General features: G+C 36.9%; 2 protein-coding genes across 2 annotated transcripts in view; both read left to right on the top strand.

Annotated features, from left to right (window-relative positions):
* The window catches only part of RSF1 (remodeling and spacing factor 1), a 149,460-nt gene that overhangs the window by 63,303 nt on the left and 67,906 nt on the right, over nucleotides 1-18,251 (top strand). Inside the window, exon 5 of the mRNA XM_006882884.1 lies at nucleotides 109-263. Coding sequence (XP_006882946.1) covers nucleotides 109-263 — 155 coding nt within the window. The remainder of the gene's footprint in view (nucleotides 1-108; nucleotides 264-18,251) is intronic.
* Nucleotides 3,672-4,150, top strand: LOC102875603 (mediator of RNA polymerase II transcription subunit 10-like). Its single transcript, XM_006882902.1, has 2 exons — nucleotides 3,672-3,969; nucleotides 4,008-4,150. Exons 1-2 carry the CDS (start codon nucleotides 3,672-3,674, stop codon nucleotides 4,148-4,150), a joined length of 441 nt encoding a protein of 146 aa, XP_006882964.1.

Below are 18,251 nucleotides of genomic sequence, written 5' to 3'. Positions count from 1 at the left end.
TCTGCAATAACTGTTTCTTTTAGGTTTTTCTTTCCACTGGGCATTTTCAGAAAATTTCTTAGAACAGATTTTTTTTTTATGCTATCTTTATTTTTTCCTTTTATTCAGAAATCGAAATGAGTTGGCCGAGACTCTTGCTCTCCTAAAAGCACAAATTGATCCTGTACTGTTGAAAAACCCTAGCCAACAGAACAATTCTTCTCGAGAAAGCCCCAGCTTGGAGGATGAGGAAGCTAAGAAAGAGGAAGAAACACCTAAACAAGGTTTTTTGTGTGTTTTGCTTAGCTTTGTTTTGTAGCCTTTTCTCTCTTTATCCTTTTTCCTACTATCTAAATATAAATTCTATTCTATTCCATTTGAAAAGTTTGAGCCTTCCTATAAAAGGAGGTTTATTCTCTTTTATTAAAACAAAAATGTAATAATGCTAATAAACAATCTAATAAAATATTCACATAGAATATTTTAAAATCTGAATGAAAAAGTTTCAGGTCCTCAAAATATCATAGCTTTTACTAACTTAATGGAAATATACTCAAAGGTTTGTTAATAATAACTCATATTGTAAATATGATTTCTTCACTTTGTTTTCTGTTTTATTTAACTAAGCAGTTCAAAACTTGAACTCTCTAGAAGGATAGGATCAAAGTCTAAAGCAGAGCATAAACCAACTGAAAGTTGGCTAGCATCTTTTTACTTCTGATTGGGTTTTGTTTTTTTTTCCTGACAAAGACATATCATAATGATAGGGGAAAGGAATTGTTTGCTTAATCATAGTTTTCATTTTCTTCTACTGCTTTGATTGGAAATGAAAAGTAGTACATTTTCACTTGTTTGATGGTTTGAGAGAATAGTTCATAAATGCATCTCATAAAAAAATGCATCTCATATCTTCAGATGTTAGTTGCAAATAAATAAAAAAGCCTTTTTGTGTCAGATACAATGTTCCTACATATTAAGCATTTCTTTTAGCCGGAATTCTGAGTATGCCTTTATTGTAGCACTGTTTACATGATTTTAAATATTTGTGGTGATTTTATTACCAAAATTTGTAATTTGAAACATTTTTCTGCATGTATTAAAGTTCCATTTGTGAACTTCTCCAGTTAAAGTAAGCCAAACCTGCTGTTGAACTTCCAGAATTTTTCATTTGTTTGTTTTTAATTTGTTTGATTGTTGTTGGGGTTTTTTTGGGTTTTTTTTTTTTTTTTCAATTTTCTTTTTCTTGTTATGTCTGATCCACCTGGCACAGGAGGAGATTCCTCCTACTTCTCCAGCAGAGCAACTGGTGGATTTGAACTGTATATGTTCAGGATTGCAACACAGCTTCTTGCCACTAGGCCACCAGAGCCCCTCTTGATTGATTGTTTTTTGTTTGTTTGTTTGGGTTTTTTTTATATTTTTGTGTGAGTGTACCATCAAATCAGATCTGACTGGTACAGGAGGAGATTGTCCCTCCTTTCCCGGCAGAGCATCTGGTGGATTCGAAGTGTGAGCCTCTGGGATTGTAGTTGCAGCTCCTTGCCACTAGGCCACCAGAGCTCCTCTGATTGATTGTTTTTTAAAGTAAATTTTTTTTTCTCTTCTTCTCCCTGCCTCTTTTTAAACAGTCCCTCCGAAAGGACTATCCACTTAGCATTGTATCCAAAGACAAAATTTGTAGTTGAAAGGAGTTAGAAGTTAGCCTTCGTTACAGACTGGTTAATTTCAGGGTCGAAAATATGGAACGCTTCACGAATTTGCGTGTCATCCTTGCGCAGGGGCCATGCTAATCTTCTCTGTATCGTTCCAATTTTACTATATGTGCTGCCGAAGCGAGCACTAAAGTAAATTTTTTAAGGATAAATTTGCATTGAGGCTTCATATTAGTTATTCTTTAGGTTGTTCACTTTGGTCGTTGATCCCTGAATTTGTTTATCCCCATATATAACTAATATTAAAATCAGAGAGAGAGGATACATTGGAAAAGTGGTCAAAATAATAATTGACACTGAACTTAGAGGAAAATTTTGTTGCATAGTTTAAATTAGTGGGGGTAATCCCCTTGAAACCCCTTGCTACTTCCTCACTAAAAGAAAACCATTCCTATTGTCTGTTAATAAAATTTTTCTGGTTGACCTTACTGTACAAGAGAGGGGGAGTATAACAGCTAATATTACTGTGTTCCTTGCTGTCTGGCATGTATTTGAGTTAACAGATATTATTATTATTTCAATTTTACAGATAGAAAATTTAGAAACTAGCCATAAGTCATACAGGTAGTAAGGTGTCAGAGTTTAGATTTAGACTTTGATACTTCTACAACAAACTCAAACTTTAGTATATGTATTGTTCACCTGTGGCTCTCTTTAAAATGAGAAATATGACTCAGTAGATCTTGGATGGAGCCTTTGATTTCTGTTTCTGTCTATATCATGCTTAAGATATCACACTTTGAATGGCAGGATTGTAGGGATAATCTTTGATTAACTTTTTAGAAACACACATAGCAGAGGTTTTCATAAAGCTGTGAAATTTTCTTGATGGAAACATGGTAAAACATTTGGCATAAATAAAAGGAAGGCAATATATAGATGGAGGATGTCATAGTGAAATAGTAGTGGAGTAAGACATTAAATCCTCTTCATTTTTTTCACATTGCTTCATCCACTTCTCTTGCTCTAACAGAAGCATATTACATTCAGTAGGTTATTGTGCATCTACTATATGTTAAGTGTGATTATAAACATAGTGGTTCAATAAACAGCAGACCAAAATCCGTTTTTCTTGTGAAGTTTACATTATAAGTGGATAAAATAGCTACATAAAGTCTCAAAACTTGCATCATAAGCTGTGAGGTTGAAATTATATATTATTATTCCTTTTTTCAGTTAAGGGAATTGAAACATAACAGAATTTAAGTACTATTCCCAAGGTCTCATAATCAGTTCGTGACAATGTTCAGTGTTCAAACGTAGGCTGTCTCCAGAGTCCGCACAGTTCATACTTTTGAGAGTGCACATAGACTTTTATTCAACCCCTATACCCTTATGTCTTACCCTTTTCTGGTTCCGTGACACAACTAAAGAAATAGGATTTTAGGGAACTCTGGTGGTCTAGTGGCAACAAGTTGCACTACAATCCCAGAGGTGCGCAGTTCAGATCCACCAGATGCTCTGCTGAAGAAGGAGGGTTAATCTCCTCCTGTACCAGACAGATCCGATTTGACGGTACACACACAAAAACTAATAATAAAAAGGAAATAGGATTTTAGTGTTTCACATTTACTTCTCCTAGATAGAAAATGCCCTTTTGGTTGGTGCTAAGAATAGATTGCTGTTTTGAAGCAGTCTTAGAAAATGTGTATTATATTGAGAATAATAAAGGAAAATATGACAAAAACGAAAAATTAAGTGCAGTTGTGTTTGAAAACGAAGCATTAAGAAGAATAAATGAGAATTAGAAAATTAAAAACAAAGCAGCCAGTTATTTTATTTAACATAGCTCATTAGTTAAATTTATATATAATTTAAGATAATTATTTAGCACCTTTTTTTAATGCCAGATGTGCCATAGAAAAAATACATTGCCTATAAAAATAACCCCTATAAGAAAAGGCAGCAAGGAAAGCAGGAAGCAGATGGTGGGCTGGGCAGCGGCTTACTGGTGCAGTCTCCTGGAGGACCGTGGCTACGATGGCAGAGTTCGACCACCTGGAGGGGCACCTGGAGAAGTTTGTGGAGAACATCCAGCAGCTCGGTATCATCGTCAGCGACTTCCAGCCCAGCAGACAGACTGGGCTCAACCAGAAGCTGAATTTCATTGGTACTGGCTTACAGGATATTGATAAGTGCAGACAGCTGCTTTATGATATTATGGTGCCTGTAGAAGTTTTTGAGTGTACAGATCAAGGCCAAACCCCCCAGCTCTACACCAAAGAGTGCCTAGAGCCGGCTCTGGCAAAGAATGAGCAGGTGAAGGGCAAGATCAACATGATGAAGAAATTTTTATTTTTTTTATTTTTTTTTTACCGATAAAGAAATTTAAAAGCCTATTGATTCAGGAACTTTCCAAAGCCTTCCCAGAAGACATGTCCAAGTACCGGAGCATCCGCAGGGAGGACCACCCCCCCCACTTCCTAATGAAGAAGCCAGCCCACGCCTTTCCCATTTGAATGGTTGTAGCAGAGTCTCACTGAGCTGACTGCATTGTCCTGCAGTGGTTGGGCAGCCCAGGTCACAGAGGCCACTCTGACTTGGGGTAGTGTCCCCACACTTGTTTTGCAGAGTCTCACTGAGCTCACCATACTATCCTGCAGTGGGCGGGCAGCCTGGCCCATGGAGGCCACTCTGACCAGGTTAGGATCCCCTCACTGGTTTTGTAGTCGCTTAGCTGCACAGCTCTCGCGCTGTTTGTCTCTCCTTGTCCTTGGGGAACACCCCCCTCTACCAGAGCAGCCCCCTCAGGACACCAGCACTGCCCCCGGTGGTCTCTCAGGCCACCACCTCCAGAAACAGATGGCCTTGTCTTTCTCCTGCTGAGAAGCTGGGGGAGTCGGATTGCCCTCTTTTCATTGGCAGCAGAGTGCATAACCCCCTGTGCCACCGGGCTCCCTGGAACTCTGGGCCCCTAAGACCGTTTTGAAAATAAGAAACATCTCTAAATTAAATGTTTTTAAAAACGTGAAAAAAGAAAAGGCAACAAGTTACCTAGAAAATATAGCAGCTAAATAATTGAATTAACTTTTGCTTTTAAAATCATTAAAATGGCTTTCTGAAAAAGGCCTACATTTCTTAGACTAGCATTCAGGATTCTCAAGTCCCTTACTGTTTCTTTTTGTGGGTATTGATTTCTGATTTTCTGGATGCCTTAATTTCCCCCCCTGTGTCTTAAACATTTATTCACTGTCATGTTGTTTTCTTCTTGAGATTCTTTCCCTTCACTCTGGAAATCCTAGTTTTATACTTTAGTAGCCATTTGTAATCCCATCTTCTTGGTGCCTTTCCTGAGACCACTAGCATTTACTTATACTGTATTTATTTCAGTTGTATTAATGGAAATCCTGCTTCACCCTTGATTTTATTTGGATTTGAAATACTCTTGGATTGTGTAATAACATAGTGGATTAGATTTCAAAACTCTAAAGGCTCCCTGTATCATTTCAGGTAGAGTAGCATGCAATTCAGTATATAAGTATACTTTACATTATACACATGCTCTAATTTAGAAGGGCTAGCAAATGTAAGAAAACTTTTAAGGGATAAATTACAAGTTATGAGAAATCCTAACCTTTAAATCAATGGGGTTTTCTTATTAGTTAGAAAAAACTTGTTCTTTTGTTAGCATCTGTTACTTCTGCCTGCATGTAGAATGATAGGGAGAATTGTTTGAGAATCTGTAGAAAAGACTAGGGGTCTGCTCCTATAAAGATTTACACTTAGGAAGCTATATACGTCAATGCTGCTCTGTCAGGGTTACTATAACTCATAATTGATAGCATACAGCAACAATAGTAAAGAATAGAAATTGCAGATGGGCAGGAGTTCACAAATCTAATTTGACCTGAAAACCTTTCATTTTGGTTTGTACAGTACTGCTTTAAATTTTTTTAAGAAGTACAACTCATCATTTAAGTAATTTCAAAGCATACTATTTAGTGAGTTTTTTTAGTTTATTGACAGTACTGTACAACCACACTATAATCTGATTTGAACATTTCTATCACCTAGAGAAGAAACCTTACTATTTTCCCCATTCTTCCTAGCTCTTAAAACTACTAATTTACACAAGCAATAAATGCTGGTGAGGTTGTGGAGAAACTGGAACCCTTATTCACTGTTGGTTGGAGTGTAAAAGGGTGCAGCCACTATGGAAAAAGCAGTATGGTGCTTTCTCAAAAAGTTGCAAGTAGAAATACCATTTGACCCAGCAATTCCACTACTGGGAATATACACCAAAGAAACCATAACAGCCACCCAAGCAGATGCATGCACACCCATGTTTATTGAGGCTTTGTTCACAATGGCAAAGAGTTGGCAACAACCTAAGTGCCCATCAACAAGTGAATGGATAGAGAAGCTATGGTATATTCACACAATGGAATACTATGCTGCATCGAAAAAGAAGGAACTCATGCAATATTATTCAAAATGGGTGAGCCTGGAGGATCATTATGCTGAGTGAAATATCTCAGTCACAAAAGGACAAATACTGCATACTGCCACTGTTGTAAAACAGGACTGACCTCAAGGTTGGGGGAAAACTGAGAAAGATAGGATAAATAATGTACTGCATTGAAACAAATGAGGGAGAAAACTGTTTAAAAGGGATATGTGAGTAGGTATTTTTGTCATGACAGGAGTCCAGAACAAAGGCTGTATAGTGGAGTGGACCTGGGGGAGGGATTGTATAACAATGGAAGAATTTTTCTTTTACTTTTCTAAGAGAAGAGTGAACTGGGGAGGGGACGGGTGGGCAGGGCGAAAAGTGCAACAATGAATGAATGGGAATCCAAAGTTTCTGTTTTCATTAAAATCAATAGTAATAATAAAAAATTTTTTAAAACTACTGTAAATTTGTGAGTTTAGGGGGTTGTGTATTCTGGAGATTGAATAGAAATGAAATAATACAATACTTTCTTAACTATTTTTTTGTTTTTTAAGTATATGAGGTCTTAGTGACTGGTTAGTTTACTTAGGATGTTTTCAAGGTTTACACATTTTGTAGTTAGTGTGTATCAGTTTTTCAGTTCTTCTTATAGCTAAATATTCCATTTTATAGATAATACCATATTTTACTTATCCATTTACCTGTTGATGAATGGACATTTTACTTCCATACTTTGGTTATTCTGAATAATGATACTGTGAACAAGTTTTTATGTCAACATATTTTCATGTCCATCATTTTTAGAAATATAAAATTGCTGTCAACTTTAAAAATTGGAGATATTTCACATAAAAATATGGATTTCCTCTTTCTCATTAAAAAAAATGAGATTTGGCAGCAGTGTGTACCGGCTGAGTAATGAAATGATGACCCTGTTAGGTGGGGCTCACACTCCTCAGGTTACAATGAAACCACAAGACAAACCTGTTGCCATCAAATCATTTCCTAATTCTAGAGACTCTGTAAGACTCCAAGGCTCTAAGTCTTTACAGAGCAGACTGCTAAATTATTTTTCCTGTGGAATGAGTGGCTAAGTTCAAACCACTAACCTTTTAGTTATCAGCCAAGTGTTTAATACTTGTAACACTAGAGCTCTTCAATTTACCATAGTTCCCTTTTATAGTCCGTAAAATTAGACTTTGTCTCAGTTATAAAAGTTAACCTTGTTTTTGTTTTTCTTATAGAAAATATTGGTTACTTATGTCTCTGTCAAATATGGAGGAAAACCCTTTGCTTTGAATTTTAAGCAAAATAGAATAGAGGAGATAATTTTTTTGCAGAAACAAAAAATACTTGTACAATTATAGTAGTAAGATAACTCCCTTGGCCATATCTTCTATAAAGCTTGAATTCATATGGCAGAGTAATACAGTATATTGTGCTGTATTGTTAATTGTAATAGAGAATTTATTGTAAAAACGCTGATGAGTAATGTAAAGATGCCTGATAAGAAAGTGGAGGGAGATGAGATTAAGACAGAAAGTTCAAAGAAATTTATTTTTGAAAACTGATGTGCATTTATGTTCTTAAGAGGAAAACCTTAAATGAATATCAGCTTTATTTGATACTGAGTTTGAGTGCAACAAAAAGTATTATTTACTACTCAAGTTAAAAGGACCACTTAAAAATAGAAGTACAGTGGAAATACTCTTTCTCAAAGTATGAACAAAACGGAGAACAAATGGAACAGGTAGTTAAATGACTTAACTAGAGACAGCTTGGGTATGATTCCTTGGCAGGCTGATTTCCAGGAAATTCCCATTTTTGTGTGTTTTTTAGTATATAGATTTGTCAGTCTTTGAAAATGTAATCTACACATGAGTTACTTTTAGCCACAGTAAAGATACTTTATACAAACTTTAAATTCAAGATGGTAACAGTACTTAAGTCACTTTATTTCCTCATTAAGTAGGAGTTTTGTACAAAGAAAGTTAAAGATGAAACATCCAAAATCCATGGCATGATAATTATCTTTATAAACTAGCTAAGTGTTCAAAATTAATCATAATTAGGTCACCACCAGTTTCACACATAAACTATATAATAGTCTGTTGTATTATGAGTTTTTATGAATGGCATTTTTTCATAGGTTCAACATTCAAATTCACAGATATGCTGTAGACCACATTTGGCATCAGTGTGCTAAAAATCAATGTGAGACAAGTTCTGGATTGCTGACAGGAACAACAGCTGGTATTTCTGTCTTAAGGAGTAATTCTTGCAGCAGTTCATATGGCCTTCCAGGAGCTATCTTCTCAAGTGACAACTTTAGAAGCAGGTAGATGGGATTCACATTGGATGGGTGCAGGAGCCACTTTATCTTAAAAGTCTTATGTTCCACATGGCTCTTATCTCTTATAATAGTTCTACACATAATTTTCCTGGATTCTCATGGCTAAAATAGGAGTCCTCGCTTTCAGGAGGATCCCAATATAGCATCTCCATCATGTGTTTTAGTACGTATGCTGCCAGAGTAAACACACTTTGAAACATATCTTTTAGATAGTTCTTTGAGAGATATGGTGGTTAAGGCGTTGTGCTTCCAACTCAAAGGCAGGTGATTAAAATCCACCACCTACTCCGAAGGAGAAAGATGAGCAGTCTCCTCCCATGTGTCTTAAAGCCTTGGAAACCTGCTGCAGGGTCACCTGTGAGTTGGCTCTGACTCAGCAGCAGCAAGTTGATGTTGAATCCAGATGCAGGGGAGCTCTGGTGGAATAGTCTGTAGGGAGGTCTACTGCTAATCCAAAGGTGATGCCTCTCTACCAGTTCAAATCCACCAGTGACTCTTTAGACAAAAATACCTTCTCTCTGGGAATGTCCCATGGTTTGAACCTGCCAGCTTCTCCCAAGAAGGAAAGATGGACGTCTCTTCCTGTGTGTTATAGCCTCCAAAAACCCAGTGGAGAGTTGGTCAGCCATGAATTGGTTTTGACTTGATGGCAGTGAGAGTGTGAGTATATCAGTTAGGCTCATTTTTATTAAAAGCATCATTGCCTAGTAGCCTAGTTGATATTACAGGTTTTAGTAGGTTGCAAAAGGAGCAGTATTTGACAGTTACGCATGAGACAAATTTGCTAACAGTTGCATCAGTGGTCTAGGGAACCTTTTTTAGGGAGTAGGGTGACGGGGGAGGGGGAGAATACTTTGTTAATTTCATGAGCAGGAAGGTCGTCCTTAATTTACCAACCAGTGTTGTCTCAGTGACACAGTTTGTAAGGTTGTCAATACAGCACAGTGAGGCACTTTGGATATTGAAATGAACTTAATGACTTTTTCCTGGAATTGGATATTTAGAAAAATTATTATATGAGGAACAATCTGACCCATTTTAACTATATGCAGTTGATAACTAGTAATGATTTTGATTACCTCATTTCTAGAAGTGTGGTTCTGTGATTTCAGACATCCCAAGAAGACCTTAAAATGTTTACTTTCCTATGCTTGCTTTGGGAGCACATAACCTAAATGTTTACTTTCCTGTTTTAATATTAGTGTTTTAGGATGAAGAGTTATAGGACAAGGGTAGTGCGAAGATGGCACAGGATGAGACGGGTCAGATCTGTTCACAGGGTCACTATGAATTGTACTCAACTCTTTGGCACCTAACAACAACATTGTATAGACATTAGTGTGTGACCATTCTATAGTAAAGAAATGCTAATAATTACAGCTGTAAGGAATTGTTTTATCATACAGGAAGGTTAAGCTAAAGGTTTGTGGATACTTCAGAAAATCCTTGTGTGGTCATAAAATAATTCACTGTTGTTACTGTTTTTACATTAAACAATGTTTTATTCCAAACAAGTATGAGAGACTAGATAAATTCAAGTATTATTGTCACCATGATACCTAATATACTTTTCCTATAGAAAAATAAATGAAAATGAAGGTTTTAAAAAATCATAACCATGTCTTTATTTACATTTAATACGTTGACATTTATGTTTATGTTGGTTTTTTTTCTGCTTTTATACTGTAAGCAATAGGACTTGGTCCATAGTTTGGTATTTGCCCCCTAGTGTAGCATTATGTATTCATTAATACTTCGATACCTCTCAGTGGGACACAGACCATAGTTTATTACGTAAACAGTATAGTTTCTTATATGCCCATTAGCAGCATAAAAGTAACAAAAGTACACCTACCTATGCTTTGTAAGTTTTCCCTCTCAATAAAATTGAAGCTTCTTTCTTACTAATGTTACTGATTGGTCAGTAGCTTTTCTTTATCATTTATTTAGTGTAATGGGTGACAGAAGCTCTGTCATCTTCAAGTTGTGGTTTTTATGGTTGCTGTGATTATTTTCATCACAGCCTACAGGAAGTATGATTGCAGAGGAGTAATCACTTACTCACCCTCATTGCTATTGAGTAAGATTGGACTCACATCTGACCCTCTCCAGTTTCAAGGAGAAGAGTGAATTGGAGGGGAGGGGGTGAGAAGGGAGAAGAGTACAACAATGAATGGAAACCTTAAGTCTCTGGGTAAACTTTCATTAAAATTAATTAAAAAAATGTGGATAGAAAAGTCATGTCTTTTTCTAGTGTGTTGCTGTGACTTAGCAGTTTATTATTTATTTATGTAGTTATATGTAACTGAATTCATTAAAGAATTAAAAGTGCAGCAGTCATGCCAGGTAAAGCAACTTGCTATTAACTAATGACTGGGTTTTTTTTAAAGGTTCTATGTAATGTTTATAATTATGATTTAAAGTTTTCTAATTTATGGGTCTTAACCCCTAAAGATAGATCTATTTTTGCTTTTCTAAATATGATGGAGATTTTTCTGCACATTTCGTATCACTTTCCCCCTTTTTGCTGAAACTTCTTTGATGACAAGCTCAAGCCCATTGTGGTAGTCACTGTCCGTTCGTCTGCTTGAGCATCTTCCTCGCTTTTGCTGACCCTGCCTTTCCCAGCATGATGTCTCTCTTCAAGGACTAGAAAGCAATCCTCACTAATTTTTTTGTTCTTTATGTAGTTCAGTAACACTTTTTGGGAGGGAGAGTCTATAAATCAATATTGGATTTTTATTCAGTCGTTCATAGCTACTCTGTTTTATAACATTAATTACTGTTAATATGCATAATTTCAAAAGAGTTTCTGTCTCCCCATATCATCTCCAACATTTATTACTTGCTGTTCTGTTAAACTTTGCCACTGCTACTGAAGTGAGATGGTATCTCATTGTGATTTTTTTATTTACATCTCTCTTATTGCCAGTGATTTGAGGCATTTCTTCATGTGTATATTGGTGATTCTAATATCTTCCTCTGCAGATTCTCTCCATGTCTTTTGTCCATTTTGTAACTGTGTTAGCAATCTTTTCCTTGTGGAGGGCCCTGTAGGATTCTATAAACTTTTCATATGAGATCCTTGTCTGAAATGATATTGCCAACTGTTTTTTTACTCTGTTGGGAAAAGTTTTTGATGCGCATAAAGATTTACTCGTTAGAAGGTCCCTTGATCAATTTTATCGTCTTCAGATTGTACATTTCTGACTATTTATTTGAGTCTCTCTATTCCATAGACTAGGCTATCTAAGCTTGATCCCAGTTTATCTCTTACCAAAAAGGATTAGTAGATCTATGTGTAAACCTTTCTTTGGGTTTTTATGTAAGTCTTTTTGGGTTTCTTAAAGTAGTGTTTTGTAGTTTTCTTTGTAAAGGTCTTTTATACCTGGGGTTGGCTTTTGATCCTAAATAGTTTGTCTCTAGAGTGGTTATTGTAAAAGGCATTGTTTTCTTTTTAGAGTTCTTTTTGTTACTATAGTGGAATTTGATGATCAACATATCACTTTGTTGATTATAATTATCTAGTAATTTTTTAATTGAAATTTTAATGAAAGTTTATAGAGACATTGGAATTCCCTACATACATTGTTACACAGTTTCTTCCCTGCCCATCCATACCCCCTACTTCGCTTTTCTCTTTGAAGAGAAGAAAAAAATTCTTTCATTGTTATACAGTCCCCCCCAAGTCCACTTTACAGTTCTTATCATGTCATGAAAATAATACCTAATCATATATTCCTTTTAAACTGTTTTCTCTCTCATCTGTTTCATTGCAGTATACATTGTTTATCCCCTCTTTTCTTAGGTTCCCCCCAACCCCAGTGTCAGTCCTATTTTACAACAGTGGCACTATGCAATATTTGTCCATTTGTGGCTGAGATACTTCACTCAACATAATGTCCTCCAGGGCCACCCATTTTGTATAATATTTCATAAGTTCCTTGTTTTTCAATGCTGCATAATATTCCATTGTGTGAATATACTAGAGCTTCTCTGTCCATTCGTTTGTTGATGGGCACGTGGGTTGTTTCCAACTCTTTTCCATTGTGAACAAAGCAGCAGTAAACATGAGTGTGCATGTACGTGCTTGAGTGGCAGTTCTGGTTTCTTTAGGGTATATTCCCAGTAGTAGAATTGCTGAATCAAATGGTATTTCTATTTGCAACTTTTTTTTTGGGGGGGGGGGGCAACTTTTTGAGAAAGCACCAAACTGACTTCCATACTGGTTACACCATTTTACACTCCCACCAATAGTGAATAAGGGTTCCAATTTCTCCACATTGTCAGCATCTCTTGTTCACTGCTGTTAAATTTTGCTCTTCTTCACTGGGGTGAGATAGTTGTTTTGATTTGTATCTTTCTTAGAGCTAGGGATTTTGAACACTTCATGTGTTTGTTCACCATCTGAATGTCTTCTTTGGTGAACTGTGTGTTCATATCCTGTGCCCATTTTTCAATTAGGTTGTTTACCTTTACCTTGTGGTGCTTCAGTACTCTATAAATTCTAGATAGAAGTCCCTTATCACACATGTCATTACCAAATTCCCCCCCCCCCCCAGTCTGTAACTTCCCCTTTTACCGTTTTGGAGAAATTTTTGGACATGCATAGGGATTTGATTCTTAGAAGATCCCATTCCTCTATTTTATACTCCCCTGGTTGTAGGTTTTTAAGGATGCTTGGAAGACTGTTTATGTTGTAGATTAGGGCTTGTACAGTTCTTCCAGGCTTTTGTCTAATGAAGTTTATATTTATAGCCCTTGGTTTTAGTCCTAGGCCTTTGATTACTTAGAGTTTGTTTTTGTGTATGGTGTGAGGTGTGGTTCTTGCTTGAGTTTTCTGCAAGTAGTTTTCCAATTTTCCAACACCATTTATTAAAAAGTCTATCATTTCCCAACTTACTGATGTCATCTCTTTGTCAAAAATCAGTTGTTCATAGGTAGATGGGCTGATTTCTGGGTTCTCAATTCCATTCCATTGGCCTATGTGTCTGTCATTGTACCAGCACCATGTTGTCTTGACCACCACAGCAGTGTAGTAGGATTTGAAATCAGGGAGTGAGATGCCTCCTACCTTTATTCTCTCTTTAAGGAGTGCTTTGCTTACTCAGAGTCTTTTTCCATTCCAGATGAAATTAGAAATTGCCTTTTCCATCTCATTGAAGAATGGAATTGGTATTTATATTGGAATTGCATTGAATATGTAGAATGCCTTTGATAGAATTGTCATTTACACAATATTGTGTCTTCCTTTCGAAGAGCAATATTCTTCCATTTCTCCCAATTTTTTTCTTATAGTAATGTTTTGTAATTTCCTTTGAAAAGGTCTTTTGTGTTTCTAGTTAGATTTACTCCCAAGTATTTAATCTTGTGATTAGCTATTGTGTTGGGAATTGTTTTTCTTAGCTCCAGTTCTGTATTTTCTTTGACACTAGAGAAATCCAGTTGAAAAATATGTTGATCTTCTATCTTGTTGCTTTGCTGAATTGGTCCACTATGTCCAGTAGTTTTCTTGCTGAATCTTTAGAATTTTCTCAGTATATCATTTGCATAAAGAACTTCTTTTACCTCCTCTTTACCGTTTTGGATACCTCTTATTTCCTTTTCTTGTCTTACTGCTATCGCTAGACTTCCAGTACAATATTGAATATGGGAGGTGATAGTGGGCATCCTTGCCTAGTTCCTGTTCTCCAGGGGAATGCCTTTAACCTCTCTCCATAGAGAACAATGTTGGCTCTCAGGTTTGCATACATACTTTTTACTATGTTGAAGAAATTCCCCTCTTCTATTATGTTGTTTCAATCAGGAAAGGGTGTTTGATTTTGTTAATGGCCTTTTCTGCATCAATTGATAGGATCATGTGGTTCTTGTTCTTTACTTTGTTAATGTGATGAACTACATTGATTGTTTTTCTTATGTTGAACCATACTTGCATACCTGTTATGAATCCCACTTGGTCAATGAATTGTGTTTTGTTTTTTTGATGCCTTTGAGCTGTGGTGCTGGAGAAGAGTGTTGAATATACCATGAACTGCTAGGAGAACAAACAGGTTTGTCCTGGAGAGGGTGAAGCCAGAATGTTCCCTGGAGTCAAGGATTCTGAAGCTTCGTCTGACATACTTTGGGTATGTTGCAAGGAGGGACTGGTCCTTGGAGAGGGACATCATGTTTGGGAGAGTGGAGGGGTGGCGCAAGAGAGGAAGACCCTCGATGAGATGGATCGATTCTGTGAGTAGAGTGGTGGGAGAGAATGTGTTTGAGACAGCGAGGTTGGCACAGGATAGAATGGCATTTAGGGCTCTTGTATGTAGCGTTGCTATGAGTCGCAAGCGACTCTATGATACATAACAACAACAACAACAACATTGTTGGATTCTATTGGCCAGGATTTTATTCAGGCCTTATGCATGTATGTTCATGAAGGTTATTGGCCTATAGTTTTCTATTTTGGTGGTGTCTTTACCTGGCTTTGGTATCAAGGGTATGTTTGCTTTGTAGAATGAGTCTGGGGAAAATTCCATCTTTTTCTATTTTCTGAAAATAGTTTATGTAGAACTGGTGAGAGTTCTTCTCTGAATGTTTAATAATACTCACTTGTAAAACCATCAGGTCCAGGGCTTTTTTTGTCTGGAAGTTGTTTTATTACCTGTTCAATTTCTTCTTTTGTAATGGGTCTGTTCAGGTGTTCAATTTCTGTTTGTATTAGTTTAGGTAGATTGTGAATTTCTAAGTATTTGTCCATTTCCTCTAGGTTTTCATATTTGTTTGAGTATGTTGTTGTTGTTGTTGTTATATGCTGTTGAGTCAATTGTGACTCATAGCGATCCTATGTACAACAACCCTAAACCCTGCTCTACCCCATGCCAATCTTATTGTCTCTGTCATGCCTATCCCCAATACCCCATTGACGGAATCAATCCATCTCATCAAGGGTCTTCATTTCCTGAGCTGTCCCTCCACCCACCCAAGCATGGCATCCTTCTCCAAGGACTGCTGTCGCCTTGCAGCATGTCCATAGAAAGACAGAGCTTGAGAATCTTTGCCTCCAAGGAGCAGCCTGGCTTCACCCTCTCCAGGTCATACTTGTTTGTTCTCCTAGCAGTCCATGGTGTTTATTCAATGCTCTTCTCCCCCATCAAAGCTCAAAGTCATCAACCGTCCTTTTATCATCCCTAGTCATTGTCCAGCTTTCTGATGCATAGCAAGTAATTGCAAAGACCATGGCTTGTAACATGTGCACCTTCATCTCCAGACTGACACCGTTGCTCCTCAGCACCTTGGAGATATTTCTTTTTTCCCCCTCCTTTTTAATTTTAATGAAAGTTTGCAGAGACTTAGGGCTTCCAGTCATTCATTATTGCACTTTTCTTTCTACTCACCCCCTTTCCCCCAATTCACTCTTCGCTTTGAAAAGAAAAAGAAAAACTCTTTTATTGTTATGCAGTCCCTTCCCCCAAGTCCAATGCACTATGCAGCCTTCACTCTGGACTTTGTTATGACAAGAATACCCATTCATATATCCCTTTTAAACAGTTCTCTCCCTCATCTGTTTCAATGCAATATACATCATTCCTCCCCTCCTCCTCTGTCTTCCCTCAACCCTGATGTCAGTCCCATTTTACAACAGTGGCCTATGCAATATTTGTCCTTTTGTGACTGAGGTATTCACTCAGCATAATGTCCTCCAGGGTGATCCATTTTGTATAATATTTCATGAGTTCCTTGATTTTCAATGCTGCATAGTATTCCATTGTGTGAATATACCAGAGCTTCTCTATCCATTTGTTTGTTGATGAGTACTTGGGTTGTTTTCAGCTCTTTGCTGTTGTGAATAAAGCTTCAGTAAACATAGGTGTGCATATATCTGCTTAGGTGGTGGTTATGGTTTCTTTAGGGTGTATTCCCAGTAGTGGAATTGCTGGGTCAAATGTATTTCTATTTGCAATTTTTTGAGAAAGCGCCATACAGCCTTCCATAGTGGTTGTACCAATTTATACTCTCACCAACAGTGAATAAGGGTTCCAGTTTTCCTGCAACCTCGCCAGCATTTGATATTTGCTGTTTTGTTAAATTTTGCTATTCTTACTAGGGTGAGATAATATCTCATAGTGGTTCGTGGAGAGGTTTCTGACAGCAGTTTTTAATAATATTCCAATATTAGCCTTTTTCTTTTAGTTGGTTCTGTTGTGATGTTGCCCGTTTCATCTCTTATTCAGATTGTGTCTTTTCCTTTGTTAGTTTTGGTCGTAGTTTGTCGATTTTATTGACCTTTTTAAAGAACCACCTCCTAGTTTTGTTGTCAGTCAGGTGGAGTAGAAGCAGGTCTTTCCAGTAAGTGAAATTGCAGAGAAATATATGTGACTAGATACTGTTGCTGTCGTTCCCGCCCTTAAAATTCACTATACATTCTGGATTCCTTCATGGTGCTAACAGCTATTCAGAATGACCATTCTATTTAATTATTCAAAGTTTTTATTCTGTTTCTTCCTTCACTCAGTGGTTGAATTATTTCTTTATCTTTCTTCTCTTTTTAAACGAAGGATTCCAGAATTTTGATCATTATCTGTTACCTTTGTTTTGGTGTCTTCTTTGAGGAGAGTTTGGTCTGCCATCTTACCTAGAAATCTCTCCCATTCATTTCTTACAAAAGTTTACATTCTGTATTGTTCCTTTTCCTAGAGAAAAAGAAAACGGAGTCAATTTGCAAGGTTTATAAACTTACATAATCTTGGATTTACTACAACCTTAGAGCTTTGCCTAAAACCATGCCATCTGCCTTCCCCCCCCCACACACACACACAAATACTTGCAGACCGAAAACCTGCATGAAATTGTTCATGATTAGTGATACTGTATCAAGTTAGATGTGCTCTTATTGAGTTTGTTGCAGCTTGAATCAGAAAGAGAACATCTAAATCAGCATTCATGGATTTTGAAAAATTACATCAACAAGAATTTTTATCTGTAAAATACCCCCAGTTTTAAAAAAATTCTCTGTAAATAAATATGAATAACTAAAGGATCAAAACCAATTTCCTAGGATTACAAGAATGAAAGAGAATAATGATTAAGTAAAGCATAGCAAGGCAGAGAGAAGGGAGTAAAAATTAATTAGTAGATGATAGCCATTTAGTAAGATGGTGAGGTTATGATTAGGTGTGATAAATAATGATCATTTTAATATTATAAAATGTATATGAATGAGTAACTAAAAATAAAAAATATGAGCATATTTTCTTAACTGAATTTTAGAAACTTGAACAGTATTGAGAGAGAAATTTTGCTTTTTCACAGACATCAAGTTGAAGGCAGACTCAGCTTGACACTATATGACACTGTAGAACTGTCCCATAGGGTTTTCAAAGGATGTAAATCTTTAAGAACGTGGAATACTGTGTGTTTCCGCAGTGGAGCAGCTGTCGGGTTTGGACTGCTGATCTTTTATTTGAGGTCTGTGCTATCAGAACACCTAGAAAACAGTTGTTACCTGCCATCAAGTCTCCTGCAACTTATAGCAACTCTGTGTACACTAATCCTAGCAGGTCTGTGTGCTGTAGCTCTGAACCCTGCCCTTTCCTGAACCAGTCTCTCTATCATGACACACCTACTCCCATTACCCCAGTTACTGTGTCAGCCATCTCCTCTGGGGTCTTTCCTGTGTTGTTTCTCTACCCTTCCAAGAATGATATCATTCTCCAAGGACTGGTCCCTGGTGGCCACGTGCCCAAAGTATGTGAGATGAAATTTCAAAATCCTTGCCCCAAAGGAGCAACTTGGTTTCACCCTCTCCATGATAGAACTGTTTGTTCTCTTA

This window comes from Elephantulus edwardii, unplaced genomic scaffold (assembly GCF_000299155.1).
Source record: "Elephantulus edwardii isolate Elephantulus edwardi_28Jun2011 unplaced genomic scaffold, EleEdw1.0 scaffold00025, whole genome shotgun sequence".
Lineage (NCBI taxonomy): Eukaryota > Metazoa > Chordata > Mammalia > Macroscelidea > Macroscelididae > Elephantulus > Elephantulus edwardii.
This window is presented reverse-complemented; position numbering and strand designations above follow the sequence as displayed.

Coding starts and splice junctions, on each gene's coding strand:
- LOC102875603 (XM_006882902.1), top strand. CDS start 3,672: ATGGCAGAGTTCGACCACCTGGAGGGGCACCTGGAGAAGTTTGTGGAG. Junction 3,970..4,007: donor GGTGAAGGGCAAGATCAACA/TGATGAAGAAAT, acceptor TTTTTTTTTTAC/CGATAAAGAAATTTAAAAGC.